Here is a 19080-nt window from a genome sequence, read left to right on the forward strand (position 1 = left end):
ACATATCAACATGCTCTGATCATATGGACTTTTCTACACTATCCTTCACAGTATAACATACCTTACCATAAATTATCTTCACTTCCTCCCCGATGCCCCCCAAATCCTAAAATCTTTCACAACTTTACCCTTCCAGTCACCATATAGGACAAATGCTGTCCAATTTGGGGTTACTCCCAAATCCTTGTCATTTTGTCTGCTTTGATCATCTAGCATCAGAGAAGTTCAACATTTCCCAAAATATAGTGTTCCTCAAACATCTACTCAACATAATCTTTATTAGCTTACTGAGCAGAAAGCATTTTGTAAACAAACATATCTGGAAAATGCTTATAAGGTAAAGCAGAGCCTAAACTATAATTACTATGTAACTGTATAGAATGAAGCTTTTTTTGTGGCTGGGGTTTAGGTGTCATATCTATTAATATTATATAGGGCTGGCCGGGCGCGGTGGCTCACGCCTGTAATCCTAGCACTCTGGGAGGCCGAGGTGGGCGGATCGTTTGAGCTCAGGAGTTCGAGACCAGCCTGAGCAAGAGCGAGACCCCGTCTCTACTAAAAATAGAAAGAAATTATATGGACAGCTAAAAATATATATAGAAAAAATTAGCCAGGCATGGTGGTGCATGCCTGTAGTCCCAGCTACTCGGGAGGCTGAGACAGGAGGATCGCTTGAGCTCAGGAGTTTGAGGTTGCTGTGAGCTAGGCTGATGCCATGGCACTCATTCTAGCCTGGGCAACAGAGTGAGACTCTGTCTCAAAAAAAAAAAAAAAAAAATTATATAGGGCTATGATAGCTTAAGAGACTCAAAACTAATAGATACTTAAGAGTCTGGCTTCTAGTAAGTTAGGCTTTTCCATATTCTGGTGTAAATTTCATTTTTTTTTTTTTTAAATCTTAAGAATTGCTAATCAACCCTCTGTTGCAAATTATGATCCTTGCCATGCCTCTTTATGCTCTGATCCTAAGTTTGATTTTTGTAGAAGACAGGTAATATTTTTAAAAGTCTATAATATTTAATCAAAGTAACTTTTTAAAATCACTGCTCTAGAAAAATTAAAATCACTAAAATGGAATTCCTGATTTGGTAAATACATTCCCAGTAACATATATTATTGTAAGCTTGAAACTGATGGATCCGAGGTTTCCCTTGGGGATCATGTTCAGAGATAAATTTTAAAATACTTAGCATTCAGAATCCTAACACATTCGCTTAGGCAACAAGGGGCAAGCACATTCATGAGAAGTAATAAAAGTAGGTATGATATTCATTCAGTCATAAAATTTTAAGGATTTTTTCCAAAGACCTACCTTTTCTTTATCTTTTTGAAGTTGTTTCTCCAGTTTTTTGGCTTTACTTGTAGCATGTTTTAATTTTTCCCTACTTTGAACATCTTCCAAATCTAGCTGTGTAAATTTTTCTTTATTTTCCTCAATAAATTTTGTGATTTTATTCAGTTTCCTAGCAAAGCAAGTAAATTACTAGTCATCATTTTGCATATTCAGATATTTTAAAGCCATGTTATATATCTTTCTTAGAACACCTCCTCTATAAACATCTAAGCTCTCTTTAGGAAGGATCCTAAAATTTTCTCACTACAAGCTGATCCCCCTTATAGATTTAAAAAAAAACTGTTAAAATTTGTGATTATGGAGTTACCTTGCCTTTCTAAGCTGGACAGGAAATACTACATTTTCCAGTGACTAAAATGTCTAGGTATATAAAAATTTTTACCATAAAAGTAAAAATTATTTTAAAGAATAAAAAAGACACTTACATAGGTAAGAGACACTGGTGTACTTGAATAATGGCACATAGACTTCCAAAAATTTTACCGTGACCCTACTATCTAGAAAAACTCAAATTCTACCTCTGAATCACATTTGTGGACCATGAAAAGGTTAACCGGTCAGGTCAAATATTTATTTTTACTTTTTGTTAGTGTCTTCTGCCACTAGGGGGTAGCATGTCCCACTATTTTATTTATGACTTCCGAGTTGGGCATTCAATCTGTAATGATGAATTGAATGCCAAACAATAAAGATTTTTTTTTTTTTTTTTTGCAAAAGAAGACCATTTTATATGCTGGCAAATGTATTACACTCCTAATGTGCCGGCAGTAAGTTTATATATAGACACATATGTCATAAAATTGACTATATCTTTCTAGTATAGTATTTTCCAAAAGATTCTTACTTCTCTACATCTTTTACATCTTTATTCTTAGCTTTCATTTCATTTGACAGTATACTGCTCTTCTCATTAATTTCTTTGGTATCTTCATGAATTTTTTCCTTTTGAGTTTCCATTTCAGCAATTCGTTTCTGCAGATCATAACTGGAGGAAGGAAAACAAAAAGAAACAGGAGATACTAAATCGCCATTTCTAAAATTGTGTAACTATTTTAGTAGAATCAGCTGTTTCTAAAATAGTCTTAACTACAGTCAATTTACTACTATCTAGGCTATAGAGGGGGGAAAAAACCCCAGGGTCAAGGTTAGTATTTAGAAACAAAAATAGGTTCATCATAAACAAAAAATTTAGATCTCCTATTACATGAATTTAAAAAAGTATACATATTAAAGTATAAAATATGGTACTAAGCACCTATGAAACCACCTCCCAACTTAAAGCAAGATACCAAACAGTCAACTTCAATGATTTGGTAATTGACCCTAATTTAATGCATTCATCACATGTAACAATTTTTAGAGATTCTTTCACTCAAGTTTTCACATTTCTAATACAAGAAAAGAGAAGGGCTTTCACTTAATGGTTAGAAAACTAATATAAAAATTCATAAATGAAGGCACTTACATATAATACTGACAAACATGATTCTTTTTTCTAAATATTTCATTTTCCAAGGTAAGAAATTCGATGGCTATGTTTTTCTCTCCTTCTAAGGCGTCCTTTTCCTTTTCTACCATCTTAACTCTGTTTAACTACAAAAGTTAAAAGTTTAAACACATCCTTCATATACACACTCTGAATTTAAAATATACCAACATTAGATAAAAGCAATTAACAAGAATGCTCATCTTAAATGTTAATATAAATTTCAGTATCAGACAGTAAACATTTCCTCATAAACTATCACAACATGAATATGACTCTAAAATTTGTTAATCCATAATACATTCTAATTTATAAGAAAAGTCTTAAGATTCACCTTCTCTCCTCTGTGTTCATTTAATATTTCAACTCTCCGACACAAGACTTTAATAGGTTCATTTAGCCGTCCACAACCAATTATATCTTCTAAGTATTCAAGCATACCCTCGTCGTGTTCAGTCTGGCCTTTTGGTTTCATCATAGCAATTTGTTCAACTTCACCCTTTAAAAAAGTCATATTTCATACTCACTGTATATGTTTAGCTAAATCAATCTTAAGAGAATTGAGAGAAGTCAATTAACAAACCCAGCAGTGATGAATTAAATGATGTACATTAAGTAGTTTTAAGATTTAGTAAGATACAAATAAAAGTGTTCTCTCCACTGATATTCTGAAGAGTTTTAATTGTACAGAAGGGGATATGGGATGTGAATTTATACTCCATTACATAAATTCTTATAAAATTATAATATATACACATACACACCAAACCAATGGAAGATCTCCCCATTTAGAATGTTCTTTCAATGTAAATAAATAACATTTAACATTTCTATTAAACAAAATTGAGCAAAGCACTCATTTAATCTGTAATTCAATTATAGTGGCAACATTATCAACTGTTAATAACATAATTGGAGCCTCTGTTCTAAAACAAAGAATTTTCAAAAAGAAACTGTACTAAGACTCAAGGTCTTGAGACCTTGAAGTCATTAGTATTACTATATTTTTCTATAAAGCTGGTATTATGAGTTCCTCAACAAGTGATGGGTTTCTTAAGGATGTCAAAAACTTGGCATTTCTTTTTCTAAAAACAGGAGCCTTAAATGGGAAAGGAAATGACCTATTTCTCACGGTAATAGCAGAAGAAATCTGACCATCTTGGCTGGAGAAAACTAATGGCACTGGTACATAAGACGCTGGAAAACTTTTGTCTGTAATTACTAATATAACAACATTAAACTGTAATTAAAATCTTAGATTAAGTTTATATATTTGTATTTACGCAGTTTAACTATGAAGAGAAAAACGGAAAGAAAAATCCACAATCAGTAACTGTCAAAGCTGACTGCCAGGTAGCCATTTAGTCTGATGATGGAGAAAATTTTGTCTGAACATGCTCGGGCAAAATGCTGATATTTTACTTCATCACATCTATACACTACTACAACAGAACAGGGACAAACAAGTAAAAAAAAAAAAAATGCCTCTTGTTTTCAGCAAAATAGTTAAGACGAAGTCAAGAAAAAGAATTACACATTTAAAAAAGTATATTTAAATACCTTATTTAAAGTGAATGAGTGAACCTTAAAAATCTGCAGTAATACTTGTTAATGACAAAGCATCATATTTACCAAAAGCCTTATTATTACAAAAAGTAAAAAAAAGATAACAGAACTAGATAAAACAGCTCCTTTTAAAATCTACTCAATGAAAGGCATAATTTTTAATATTTTATACATTACTTGATATTTTGACAACCTATTAGCATGATTATCAAATATAAAGTGAAATTCTTATCCAAAAAGCCTGTTTTTTAATTCACCATAACATTTATCACATTATACATGAATCAGGGTATAAATTAAAATATGCAGATACTTATTTATGTAAAATATTTTATTCTCTCAATTGTCAGTTCTTTCTAAACATTTGCAGCAATAGTTTAAGTTTTAGATAGGATCTAAGTCTGGAAAAATGTCCAAATCTTTCGGTTATAACAGGATGAACTTCAGCCATTGAAGAAGCCAAGAGTGTTATTCAAAGTTTTTATCTAGGTAGGGTTTATCAACAGTGGCAATACTGACATTTTGAGCTGGATATTATTTGTTGTGTAGAGCTGTGCTGGGCATTATAGCATGCTTAATAGCATCTCTGACCTCTACCCACCAGATGCCAGTGGAATCCCCCTTCCACCAGCTATAACAATCCAAACTGTATCCAGACACAGCTATTTGTCCTGGGGTGGGGCGTAGAACTATACCCCTAGCTAAGAACTACTGATCTAGAGGTTACAGTTTAAATCTTATGGGTTACTGTTTATAATCCAAATAAACAATATCTGACACCTAATATACTATCCTAGTTAAGTTGAATATCTGAACATCTATTTTAAGATGAATGAAAAACCATGCCAAGAGAAGTTATATTTTTAGTCAAATGGCTGTAAAGTATTAGTGAAGTATACATTTTTCAGATAACTAGAGGTTGGGATTCACTTTAACAGCTTATACCGATAAAAACATAAAAACATCACATTTTTTCCTGGCCAAATTACTTGAAGAGATGGGAATACAGCTATTAAGAAACAACGTAACACCAGGTGTGGTGGTGTGCACTTGTAGTCCCTGCTACTTGGGAGGCTGAGACCAGAGGATTGCTTAAGTGAGCTCAGTGGTATGAGGTTAGCCTGGGAAACATAGCAAGACCCTGTGTCTCAAAAACAAATGAACAAAAAAATGAAACCGTCTAGCTTTGCGTAAAGCACAGTAGTTGCTTGTTTTTGGTTATTTGTTCCTCCTTCCCCAAATAAGATGAAGGATATATAGCTATGATTTCCTCTTACTCTAATAAGGTTACCTAGTTAAAAAAAAAAAAAGTTAAAAAAGACAAGGACATTTATGAATCAAAATAGTTCCATCTCAAATCTCATATAACAGTGTTTTCAACTGTTTCATCAATTGTTACATGCATTCTTCTTTTTTTTAACCTGTTACTATATTATTCGATTAGCACCATTGAATCAACAGAATATTACAATGAGGCCTTTACCTGTCCTTTGACTATTAAGACTGCTGTGGTATTCCAATGTCAACCTAGGACTTTTTTTGCGGCCCTGTTCCTCAATGTCCTTTGCCTGTCCTACCACTTGCTACCATTTGCTTTCTTTCCTTTTCTACTTCGTGTCATCTCCTATGTAATCTATGGGTTGACAGTATGTGCCTAGAGGACCACTTCTTATGTTTTCAGAAAACTTACCCAATCGATGTAAAATTAAAATATGGTTTTAATTTAGGGTAACAAATAAATTCAATATAGTTCAGAAATAATTTAAAAGTATCAACCTGAATTAAAAGTCACCCTTCCATATTAAGGCTCCAAATTACAAATAATGATTGGCATGAGGACACCAAAAAAAGTCTCAAGTTGTTGTTAGTATCCGAAGCTGACAAAACTTCATAGGCCCCCAAAGTGTTTTCTTTACTTTCTGTAACTTAAAGCATACTAAACAAGGTTTTAAACACTTTTTCACTGTTATTTTACTATAGACTTCTTATGTTTTAAATCACATTCATACTATATCAGGGACATTAAGCAACTGTAGAAAATATTCAGCATGACTTTTAAGAGTAAAAACAACAGCAAATCTGCTTCAAAAGGACATTTATAATATGAAGGGTTTAAATCTTAATATATTAAGCGCTTTATTGGGTGGCAAACGACACTATGATCCAGTTATAATACTCTTTGATGATCTAATTTTTAGAAATACAGGGTAAGACTCTAAGAGGAATCAATAGGTAAAATGCCCTTTATCCTTATTCAAATGTAATCTAAATTTTAGCAAGCATGAAATACACAAAACTCAAACATCACATAGTTATTAGAAAGCTTTTTTCCTAATAAGGCCTCAATGATTCTTAAGATAAATACGTGTGTTTGCATCAAAATTAAATGGTCCAGAATTACTAGGCTATAATTTTTATTTCACCTTGATAATCCTTTTATTTTCTCCATCTTTTACTATTCTGTAAGTCATTAACTGTTCTTTATCTTCCGCTAACAGTTTGTACTCTAATTGCTCTTTGTAAGTTACCAGGGGCCAAGAAACCAAATCACTCAGATTATTATCTATTTAAAATAAATGCATAAATAGGATAATACTTTAGTGGTTGGACTTACTGATACCTATTCTGGTTGGTTAGGGGCACACTCCTATTTTTCTCATAGTTGAGGCTGTTGAATCAGACACCTTTGGAAAACAAGTATTATCGATAAAACTAAGCATTTTTTTTTTTTAAACTATAGCATAGACTTATTTCTACAGACTAAAAGATTAGAACTCAAATAATTTATGTGCCATGACAAGCTTAGGAGAAGTATACTGGAAAAAGGAAGGAGATGGATAGGCAATAACTGAAACCTAGGTTAATCCAATCTCCAAATTACAAAATTAAAAAACCCCCTTGGTTCTTGTTTTTAACTTAGTCTTTGTAATATGAAGACAAAAAGCAAATGCAGTTGAAAACTTTGACAAAAATTAAAGTTGTGCTAATAGTTGTAGCTTTTGAGTAGTTTATAAAAACACTCCTGAGATAGCAATCATTAATACAACTTTGTAATACAAGTACTATTGTTCTTCTACCTTTGAAATAAGCAAATGCAACAAAACCAATTAAACCTAATTTTTAAGTCATAGTTACCCTTGGAACACTATACAGACCTAATAAAACTCTACTTGTTTGGAATAGTTACTGTAATAGGACAAAGGCTCCCAAATAAGGTATATATAAAAAGAAATGTACAAACATGAAAAATAAAATGGTCAATCATAATCTAACATTTTGAGGGCATGTATAAATCTCTTTAAGGACAAGAAACAATGTTTAATCATCTTTATATTAATTAGAGCATCTTAGCATAGTGCCATATTAGGAACTCATTTGAATGGCCTACTAATGAAATCTTAAATGGATTCAAATACTAAAAATGCCTGTTTGAAAAACCTAAACCAATATACTGACATTGTAAACAATTTTACTCTTATAGACTTCTAAAATTTAGTCCTTTTTAATCTTAAAAATAAAGTTTTACTTTTACTAAATTTAGATTACTTAGGCTGTTAGTCACTACCATTGTCAAATAGTCTACATTTTATTCAAAATAATCATTTATACTGTAGATGATACTATGATGTCTCTGATTTCTCAGCCTCCCAAATCACAGATAGTTTTTAAAATAAATGTTATTCAGTGAGAGAGAAGGTTAATAAAAACCACCTTCTTACTTATCTTTAAATCTCCAGCGTAAGAGTCTAAGAATGTGATACAAAAAAAAAAAAAAAAAAAAAAAACAAACTATAGAAATCACTGCCACTTTCCCTCAAACTTTTAGTTCTACCTAGTCCAATCACTGTTTCTTCCTAACAGGTGAATTCCTAAGGTCCTTATCTGTAAATTTAATCATATCAAATTGAATCTGTTAACTTGGAAAATTTGCCTTGGTATTATTTAGGGAGAAATGCTTTAAACAATTTAATTGTAAAGATCACATCAAAAGTTTCACATTATTACAAGGACAAATGGGCTTAAGCATCCTAGGTACTTCAGAAGCACATATTTTATATAAAGTTGACAATTTATAAACTATTATTTACTCCTTTGGGTAGTTATTATTAGCTTACTTTATTATTGAACTATGTACAGAGAGGCTGGATGGAAAAAAAAGTTATCTTTAAAAGGGTTAAAATTCAGTCCACTTTATTTTGATGAGTCTTTGCACAAGTATAAAACTTTATCCCAGGATAGTAAAGAAATAGCAAATAAACAAAACATAAACACAAATATAGTTTCCCACAAAATGGTATCATCAAATTTACTATTATAAAGGGGTGTAAGTTTTTATTCATAATTAACCAAATCCTAGAATATGAAAGTCCATAAAACAGTTAACTTTGATTTAAAAAATGCTTTAATTTCACATTTAAATAAATTCAAATCTTGTTTAGAAATATACCTGCAACTGATTGCCCTCAACAGTCATTTTTAAATGAGTTTGGGTCATACAAGGATTACACATGTATTATGCCTGGTAATAAAAGATATTATTAAAAGTTACTCCAGAACGATAGTGATTTATTTTGTACACTACACATGGTTAAAAGTAATTATTTTTTTTTATTTCAGCATATTATGGGGGCACAAAAGTTTAGGTTATGTATATTGCCTTTACCCCCCACCCCCAGTCAGAGCTTCAAGCATGTCCATCCCCTAGATGGTGCACATCGCACTCATTATGTATGTATACACCCACCCCCTCCCCCCCATCTAAAAGTAATTATTTAAAAAAAAAAAACCTGAAGAATAAGGATTAAAATGGAAATAGAGGCAAACATTTTGTAAGTAGGTTACTGGGAACAGTCAGTCATACTAACAAAACTTTTAGTATCAAATCAAAATTCCCACTTTATTTCAGCCATTTCTGTATCACAAAATAGTTTTGCTTCTATTATTATGTCCTTGATAATTCTGGATAGAGCACAGAATACCTCAAATCAAACTCAGAAATTTTAAAATGCCTGACACAGCCATGGTTTTACACTAATTTTTTTTTTTTTTTTAAACTTCGAATTTTGAGGACAGGAAAGAAACAACAGGAGATTTTTCTTACCAAGCCATGCTGGCAGAATATACATTTACTCAAAAAATACAGTTTCCAATAAAAATCAACTTAATAACAGACACTTAATTTTTACACCCACTTTTAAAGACTTTCATTCTTTAAGAGTTGTGAAACTTAAGAATGTAATACCAAAGTTCTTTCTGCTCTACCAACAGTAGTGGTTCAAGAAAGCAAGGTCATTCTAAACAAAACAAAAGCCAATTTTTACGTAACAATTCTAAGTGTTAAAAAGATTAAATTAGCTAGATGCTCAGGTAAATTTGTCAAATACAGACAAGTGTACAGACTTTTTCAGTTTTTTGCTATATGTTAGGAGAGATAAGAATGAAGAACAAAAACAAAGAAAAGGACAGACTATTAAAAGATAACAACTGTTATTTAAAATGTTATCTTAACTGGAAATACAAACAGAAATGATAGTTGCTATATCCCTGTCACACTAAAGCAGCACAATAATATTGGTGTTTAATATTTATTTCACTACACCAATATTTACGTGCTGCTAGAGTGGAACAAGTATGTCAGTCCATCCAAACATAAAATGAACATCTGATAAAAATATAGTTTTGAATGAATTTCCTTAAATTTCTAGAGCAGCAAATAATGATTCGCATCTTTACTGTAGTATGTAAACCATGATGTGCTGCTACAGTACTTTAAGGCCTCAAAAATACAGGATGCATCCAACAGGGAAAACCTCCTAGATTTATTGGGGAAAAAAGAAAAAGTAACAAGAACAAGAACCTCTGAGGTCTTTAATAAACTTACCTGTAAGATTAAAAATCTATTATGGTCCAAGTCAATTCCATGGCTTCGAAGAAGATTTCCAACATCCTTAAATGTCTTTTTCTTCCCACTTATGTGATAGACAGAAGTATTATCTCTGTAGGCCGTTCTGGATACATAGAAGTTACTGTTAGGAATGACTTCATAATCATCCCCTTCCTGTTTTGAGGAAAAACAAAACCAGAAAACAATTGTTGGTATTAAGTCACAGGCCTGCTTCAAATTTCACTTACTCCATACTGAAACTAATTCTATGATTTAAAAACTTCAATTGAATATGTACACAAACTGGCTGTGGTTCTCAGAAATAACCTTCTTAACAAAGAATACTTTCCCAGGTGGTCTCTTTCTCAACAAGATCACAAAAACCAAAAAGCCAAACCAACCAACCAACCAAAAATCCATCTCCAAACAAGCCTAAAAGCGTAATTGAGAAGAGCTGATGAAGGCAGGCAAGAATTCCATCATATCCAAACCAAACCCACCCAAATTATTAAATCATGTTGACAGACTAGTCCATTTTTAAAAAGTGCAGCAAGAGATGATTCAAAGAAAAGAGAAGCAGTAATGGGGTGATAAGGTTTAGTTTTTTAGTGGGGGATGGTAAGTAGTGTGCTATTAATTTAAGGTAAAAAGAATCACAAAGAATTTACAACTAAATCCCCCTCATTTTAAAAAAACAGATTTTTAAAAAAAAATCAAATGCAAATCTATTTTAATATTAAAACTCACTTTCCCTTACCTTTAACTATGGTTTTAAAATTTTTCATGAATCTAATGTAATTAATAGGCAATGGAATAAAAGCTGATTTACTGGCAATCGATTTTCTAACCCAAATTATACAATAGAAAGCACCAAGAAACAAAATTAAAATAGATGCTTCCATGTAATTAAAACCCTTTATATTAAAAAACCTCCAAAACCCAAAAGCCCATTTCATTATGTAATTAGTTTTCTGTATTTTTAGGCTCCATTCAGTCATTTTTGAACCACGAATTTCCTAATTATTAAACAGAAGAGAAAAACCCAACAGGACCATGTAAATAATCTAGACATTTTATCTATAATTGTCTCTATTTCTAGCAAAACACATTAGCTTGCCCCTTCCCCCATTTCAAAAGGCCTTAATACCACAATAGTAGTTGAAACTGAGGCAAAGTTCTTTCATATCACAGACACTAAAGGCCACTAATAACATTACATTTAATGTACGTGAAAATAATGAAGATGCTAAAATCAGTCAATTGTTACATTGTCAAGTTTAGGTAATTTATTCTAAAGCAATAAAAATATAACCTTAAAAAGGAACCCAAAATTTATAGTAAAAGAATGCTTATTTAGCACTCAGGATCTCAAAACTGTTCCCCGTTTTATTCTACAATGGTGAGGATTACTATGAGCTGTTTATAATTAATTTCTCTGGCCAAAAATTTTAATATTTTAACAGCTACCACCATTCCCCAAAAAGAAAGTATGGTCATGTAGGCAATGAAATCAGTATCTCTTCTGCTGTAATTACACATGAATTTTTAAAAGCCGATTTAAGCCAAGAATGAAATGTGCAAAGTATTTAAGTCCTTTGTTTTCCTTACTTGAAGTTGCAAACAACTGAATAGTAAAAATCCCTTACCTTATCAATTATCTTTTGAAAATGAACTTCTACAGTACAACTCTGAATATCCTTGTGTTCATCAGAATTATGTATTAATACAGAGAGTTTTTTAGATCTTATTTTTTGTGCTCGATAGCCAAACACAAAAAGCATAGAATCAATAACATTGGATTTGCCACTGCCATTTGGCCCAATAATACAGGAAAAGCGCTGCATTAAAAAAACAGAAAAAAAAAAAAATTAAAAGTTCATACTAAATACCACTGATTTTAACTTACACTGTTTGATTTTTTACTTGCCATAAAAACTACAAGTGTTTAAAAGTTTTCACTGCTAGAAGATAACCTAAGTTTTCTTACACCATGTTCTCTTCTATCACAAGCGTCAACACCTTAAATAAGGCCATGTCCTAATTCTAACCCAGACTTTTGACAAAACTCATTGTAATAGTTAACTTTTCTAAGGGAAAATACTCCTTTCAAACAAAAACACACACCAACTTCATTAAATGGAAAACTTTATAGCTAAAAATGTACCAAAGATCACCAGATAGACAACAAAAGGTAATTTCAGCTGTTATAATCATAGAAAATGTGATAGAGAGAGAGAGAGAGAGAGAATATTAGGATAAATAATACATCTTGTAAAGACCTATTACCTTACAATAATTATTTAAAATACCTTATGGAAAGGTCCCAGAATTTTTTCCCCAGCATAGGATTTGAAGTTCTGATTTACAATATGAGTTATCATAAGCCGAGGAGCTCCAGCTTCATTGGTCATTGCTGGAGGTGGGGGAGGAGGAATGCTTTTCAAAATCTCTTCTAAACTTCTATTATCAAGTTCCTCACTTGGAGTCTCTAAGTCAGTAAAAGAAAAGGAAAGAGAAGGCAAGGGGAAGGGGGAGCCTACATTAGTGCATTTAGTTCGGAGGACAACTACATCCCCCTGGAGGGGATGTTATGTATGAAACCTAGGAATCTATATTATCCTCTTAAATATAGTATTATTCTAAATTAACGGGGATGAGAATCTAATCTTTCACCTTGGTTTTATTAAAAAAGAAATTCTTGAAAGAAATGCCACCAATCACAAAATTCTACAGAACTACCTCTTAGGAGCCAAAACACTACATCATAAAGCAAATAAGGGAAAGCCACAACAAGCTGATTCCCTGCTCCCTTTTCTAAACAGGAGTTTAAATCTCCGTATCGTTGAGCACCTGGAACCTTCACTTTGGAAACTCATGAGCTTCAGAGACACTGTTACAGGGGTTTCATAATGTCATCCAATTCCTGGATTCACAAAAGCTACAGTAGTTACGAATAAATTATCACCTCTCTTTAAAGGCAAACTAAGACCACGAAGGTGAGATTAAGGTTAAGAAACTTTTTGTCACGTTCACATAGTCATGTTGATTCTGTCTGGGACAAAGTCCACTAGCTCTTGGCTGACCGTCTCAATTTTAGCGGAAATAAAGATGTCTCTATCATTCCAAAAGGCCACAAACAGAAATTCACAACTGAAGCTGTTTGCTCACCCCATCCCCTCCATCCTCACTACACCGAATTGCACGGGAGTCCCATTCTGAAAATCGTCAAACGGCTTTCCTAAGCTTACTTGCTTCTACGGGACCGACCCGGACCTTCAGACGTCAACCCCGCAGCCTCTAGCCCCTGGCCCAGTAACCCAGCCGCGTTCGGCGCGGACGCATCGCACCCCAGTTCCCCAGCGCGCGTTCCCGCAGAGTCGCGGCGGGTCACTCACCTGCCGCGGCAGCTGGGTCCTCAGCGCGGCCGGACCGCGGCTCGGATTCCATATAGCTGCTGGCGCCGTCCGGGGACGACGGCGGCCCTTCTTCTTTGCGTCGGGCCGTGGAGGGCTGGGTGCCTTTACGGGGCATGGTCGCTGGGGCCAAGGGAGAGCCAGAGCCGGAGCAAGTCAGCCCGCCGGCCGCCAAGACCGCGCCCGCACCATCCCCGTCGCGGGACCCGCTCAGCCCGCAAACCCAACCGTTACTGCCAGCCCCATTAGGGGAAAACTCGGTCCACTCGTTTCCGAGAGCCCCATTAAAAAAACCCTCCTAGAGGTAGCGGGTCCTCGGGAAAGGAGCCACCAAAAAACGCGAGTGCCAAGAAGGTGAGATTGGTTTTCTTAACAAGTCCTATGTAAGTAGGAAAACCTAGACGTGCCTGGGAATCAGTCAAGGACTGATCAACTACTTCGGTTCTTTCCATTTTTTTAAGGCCCTTCCCCCGTTCGCCCATAGTGTAAGTGTGTAAGAATATTCTCTAACGTATTTCTGAACGAAGTAATTCCCACAGACCGACATTTACTGACATTCCCACGCTCTCGGGGCTAGGGATGCAGGCGCACTGACTTGGACAGATAAGTTCGTATTAGATAAGTTCATATTAGCTTCACGTCTGAGTGGCTATCCACTCTCCAGAGCAGTGAAGACTAACGGGCGACTCGCCGCCCACTTTCCTGTCCCCGCCATTTAGCTCTTGGCGTCGTAGACGGCCCGAGGGATTCGCGGTCTCCTCTCCACGGTCCGACCGAAGGGCAGACGAAGGCTGGGACCGACCACCGGACACCGGCAGCGCCTGCTCCGGTTCAGTCATTTTGGGGTGGCGGGGGTTTGTCTCTCCAGGGCCCGGGCGGAGTCCCACTGATAGCAAACCATGAAAGGTCACCAGTTAGGGCTCAGACCCGATGACTAGTCCCTTGGGAGATGAGAGAGAGAGACGGGCTAAGAGGAGACGCCCTTTCCCCGATAGACACCGGGATTTTTGAGAAGAGATCCACGAGGCTTGGAGCCTCCCCGAGACGCTTAAACAGCTCAGAAAAGTGGAGCCCGGGAGAAGCGCGCGAGAGCCCCGGCCGCCGGGGAGCGGCCGAGGGGGGAGGGGTGACAGCAAGAGAAATCTCCCGGCGGCAGCCTCAGCCCGGACTTCGCTGCTCCAGCTCAAGGCCTCTACTTTCCAGGCGACCGCGGATAGGGAAGGAAGTAGGAGTGTGACAACCTGACCAGGAAAAGAAGTACTTTACCTGCGGGACAGTCCACTCAAGCCAAGGCTGGAAACGGTTGTATAATCTCCCCCTCCCCGCTCCTACCGGTGTTTCGGCTCCGGGTCCTTCACTCGAAAATGGCGCCTAAAATACAAACTCGAACGGAAATTCGTTACAAATGCGCGCAATGATTTCTGGGATTCACTAATTTGAAAAAAAGTGCGGCGATAACCACCGCCATCTTCTTGTCGCTCACACGCATGCGCGAACTCCTGGCGGGACCTGGGTGGTAATGGAAGTTTCTACCAAGTGAAAAGGAAGAGCCAGGGAATATTTTCCCTGAGGTCTACAGCAGCAGCACTATCATTAAAAATACTTGAAAAAATAACCTGGCGAGTTTCAAAAAAGAGGAAAAAATGGAGTAGGGTTCCGCCCACAGGCGTGGCTCAGTTGTCCAATAACGCCCTTTAAGAAGAGGGCGGGCTCGCTGAGGGGCGGAGTCTCGGGCCCGCTTAGATGACGCGCTTCAAGGAAGTATCGCGGGAAGGGGTGGGGAGTGTAGCTTTTAGAAGTCACTATGGTGACGGGGAGGTAAGAAGGGTTACTGATAACTGGTCCTATCTCTGTGAGAGCAATCGCCACCGCTTTCCTGGAATTTAAGGTAAATCTCTCCATCTCCAGACGATGAGGAAAGGGTTTGGAAGTTGTAGTCGTCACCGGATCCCATCTTCCCTGCTTTGAGGGTGTGTGCGTTGTGGAGCATTGGTTATTTTCTGTTTCCCTGGGGGGCAATGGGGCACTGGGTGTAGCTTCTTGGGATGCGAAGGAGGAAGCCCTGAGTTTAAAAGGGAGTAGAGGGATAACAAGGAGAAGACCTGGGTTAGTGAATGACCGTTTAGTCCACATGTCAATGGCAAAATAACGATTTTTGGGTTATTGCTTTTAGGTCATTAGTGTCACTAGTGAAAAGGGGTTTGGACTTGTAAAATCATTTGAGTAAAAGTCTTCCTAATGGAAGAAACGATTTACCCGTGTCATCTGGTTATTTTTATGAGGAAACTATCGATCAGCAAATATTTCTTAAGCAGCTTTTGTCTACACTGCACTGTTCAAGGCATAATCAGGATTAATAAGCAAGTATGGCATTTCCTATTCCCAGAGAACTTAGTTTTGTTAGGTTTTTAACCTGGAGTCTGTGGATTTGGGGATAGGTGATTGGGCTTCAGAATTTATAACTCCTCTGAAATTGTATACAAAATTCAGTGTTTGTGCATTTTTCTGGGGAGTTAGTTTTCCTACAAATTTTATCAGATTCTTAAACTTGGTTATATCTCCCACAGTGTTAAAGAGCCACCAGTTAATTTGACTATCTCCAGTAAGTATTTATTCAGCAACTCTTAGGTACTTGACATTGAGAACTGTTAGCCTCTTTTTTTTTTCTCTTTAATTTTAGCATACTTAGGTCTGGCATATTAAAGCACTAGTAAATCTGCTTTATGAATGAACTTACGTTGTCACTCTATATTATGGCTCTTGCTCCAAGGAGTGTAAAATCAGGTTCAGTGATTCTCAAAAAGGGGTAGAGGACACTCTTTCTAAGTGTAAGAATTTGGTGGGTTTAGGAGACTGGTGTGGTTTGAATAAGCATAGACTCAATATTATAATATACCTTTAAATTTGAAGTTGAAAAAATAATTATTGTTTTCGTAACACAAACTATAGAAAACAAAGCTCAATGAAAATTTCTTTTTTGGCTGGTAGGCATACCAAGAAGATGTAGGGATTCCCTTTGAGGTCTTTTAGAATCTTTTGTATTTTCAAAGGTTGTAAAACACTTAAAAAAACCTGACTTGGAGAGATAGCAACTATGAAAAAAGCACAGACTAGATCAAACTGAGTTGTGTATATGAGGGACAGAGCACAGTGTAATAGAAAGTTGTAACATAGAAAACAAAATCTCAAATCTCATCATTTTTTAGGTGTATGCTTGGACAGTTTGCTCAATTTATCAATCTCTTTGAGAGCATTTATTTATAAAACCAGCATATAATACCTCATAGGATTGTTTATGATTGTTCATCTATCACACATTCTATATACGTTTGGTATTGCTGTGTTTATGACATTGACCTTATTAGCGTAAGTGCTAAGGATGAATAATGGGATGTCCAATTAGAGGAAGGGTAGCTAATGAAGGATCTTGCAAACCAAGTCAAGGCTGTTAGAAGAAACAGCTATTAGAAAAATTTTGAGCCAGGGACTGACTTGGTAAACATAGGAAGAATAATTAACGGTACTTATGTGGGATGTGTTTTAGGGGAAAGAGATCAGTCATGGCTTTAGTTAGATTGTTACTATACAGTCTTCCATGTGGGAGGTGAGAAGTGCCTACACAGTAGAATGGAAAAAATATGGAGTCATTTTAGGGGGAAAAATCTATAGCTTTTGTAGATTTTGATGGTTAAGAGTATAAATCCTTAACATTAGTCAGATACTATTCTTTGTGAATCCTAAATTAGTGATAATGGGATAGGAAGAAAGATAAGTCACAGGTAAATTCTAATTTAATGGATGATTAATTTAATGGATGACAGCCTTGGATGATTGCTGTCAATGTGGGAAGTCTTAATGACTGATGCGAAATGTGGTTTTGATAAATCAATAAACTGACGGATGGCCGAAAATTTATTTGAACCTAACCATGCCCACTAAAAACAAATATTTTCAAAACAGGCTTAAGCTAGTTGTATAATGAAGAGAAGACATTCATAACAAATAGCTACAGAGTAGAGTTAAATCTGGAGATTAACATGTGCTATGAAAATAAGACACTCAGAATAAGTATAATTTTTGAGAAGATATTATGGTCACAAGAAAGAAAGACTTGGTTGATAATTGCTAATGCTTTGGGCATGTCTCATGAAATTAACAGAGTTTAATTAGAAAGAGAAACTGGTTCACTTGGAAAGGACTGGATTATAATCATTTTGGAAAGTATAACCTGGTCTTCTCTTCCTACTCTAAAATCATCTACCAACAATCCTTATTTGCAATTTCAGGCAGTCTGAGGAGGGAAGCCTCACTTTTGACATTAGAAAAGGAAAATTATACCCTACAGGAAGAAATAAGAATGGGTCCAGGCTGAAGTTGGTGGCTCCCACCTGTAATCCCAGCTCTTTGGGAGGCTGAAGCGGGAGAATCACTTGAGCACAGGAGTTGGAGACCAGCCTGAGCAACATAAGGAGACCTTAGCCGGGCATGGTAGTGGGCACCTGTAGTTGTAGCTACTCTGGGGGCTAAGATGGGAGGATTGCTTGAGCCCAGGAATTCAAGGTTACAGTGAGCTATGATTGTGCCATTGTACTGTAGACTAGTTGACAAAGTAAGACCCTGTTTCTAAAAAAATAATAAGAAAAAGAGTAAGTTCAAAGAGAAAAATCAAAATTACAATTAAAATCCTCATTTGCAGTTCTTTTAAGTTGAAGGTTAAGTTTTGTCATCATTATTATATATGTTTTGTTTGCCTTCTAATGTGGTTGCAACATTTCAGAACATTTGAAATTAGATTTATGAGTAAATATTTTAAAAGATTAATTAAGTTTGTAATTATAAATATTTAGATAAATTAGATATTACCTAATAAATCAAAATAAATAAACAGGAATTTATGTATTATGTACATATTTAGAAAATATTGTTCAAGATTAATAAATTGGATGTAGACACAGTACAGATAGAAATGAATGTCTCTCTAGCTAATATAATCCCCTAGTATATTAGTCTTATTGAAACACCTGACTTAATCATGAATAAAACACAGGAAGGTAGGAAGTGAAACAGTTGTTTTCTGGAAATATCATTTTAAAAGATGAGTATGTTTTTTGGAAATACCATTTTAAAAGATGAGTATGTTTTTATTCCTGTAGGTTGGAATTATGGAAAGATATATTCAGTAGGCAGCAGAGGTGGAGAATAAAGCTCAGGACCGAAAATAGGATGGGATAGTGTTATAAGAATAGTTGGAACACTAAAAATAGATTAGGTTTTTAAGGTTGTGAGTAGAGAGAAGATAGCACCAGGCCAAGGACATTGAAGAAATATCCATTTTTAGAATCTAAGAAGAAGAAATAATTACAGTAATGTCTAAGGT

General features: G+C 35.5%; 1 protein-coding gene across 1 annotated transcript in view; it reads right to left on the reverse strand.

Moving 5' to 3' along the window:
* Positions 1-15087, reverse strand: part of SMC4 (structural maintenance of chromosomes 4) — a 33949-nt gene extending 18862 nt beyond the window's left edge. Inside the window, exons 1-9 of the mRNA XM_069472996.1 lie at positions 14970-15087; positions 13686-13826; positions 12600-12703; positions 11937-12128; positions 10288-10464; positions 3175-3339; positions 2820-2947; positions 2199-2339; positions 1313-1463 (exon numbers count right to left, since the gene is read on the reverse strand). Of these exons, the coding sequence (XP_069329097.1) occupies positions 1313-1463; positions 2199-2339; positions 2820-2947; positions 3175-3339; positions 10288-10464; positions 11937-12128; positions 12600-12703; positions 13686-13821 (1194 nt within the window). The 5' untranslated portion in view covers positions 13822-13826; positions 14970-15087. The remainder of the gene's footprint in view (positions 1-1312; positions 1464-2198; positions 2340-2819; positions 2948-3174; positions 3340-10287; positions 10465-11936; positions 12129-12599; positions 12704-13685; positions 13827-14969) is intronic.
* Between the last annotated feature and the right edge of the window lie 3993 nt (positions 15088-19080).

Source organism: Eulemur rufifrons, chromosome 7 (assembly GCF_041146395.1).
Source record: "Eulemur rufifrons isolate Redbay chromosome 7, OSU_ERuf_1, whole genome shotgun sequence".
Taxonomy (NCBI): domain Eukaryota; kingdom Metazoa; phylum Chordata; class Mammalia; order Primates; family Lemuridae; genus Eulemur; species Eulemur rufifrons.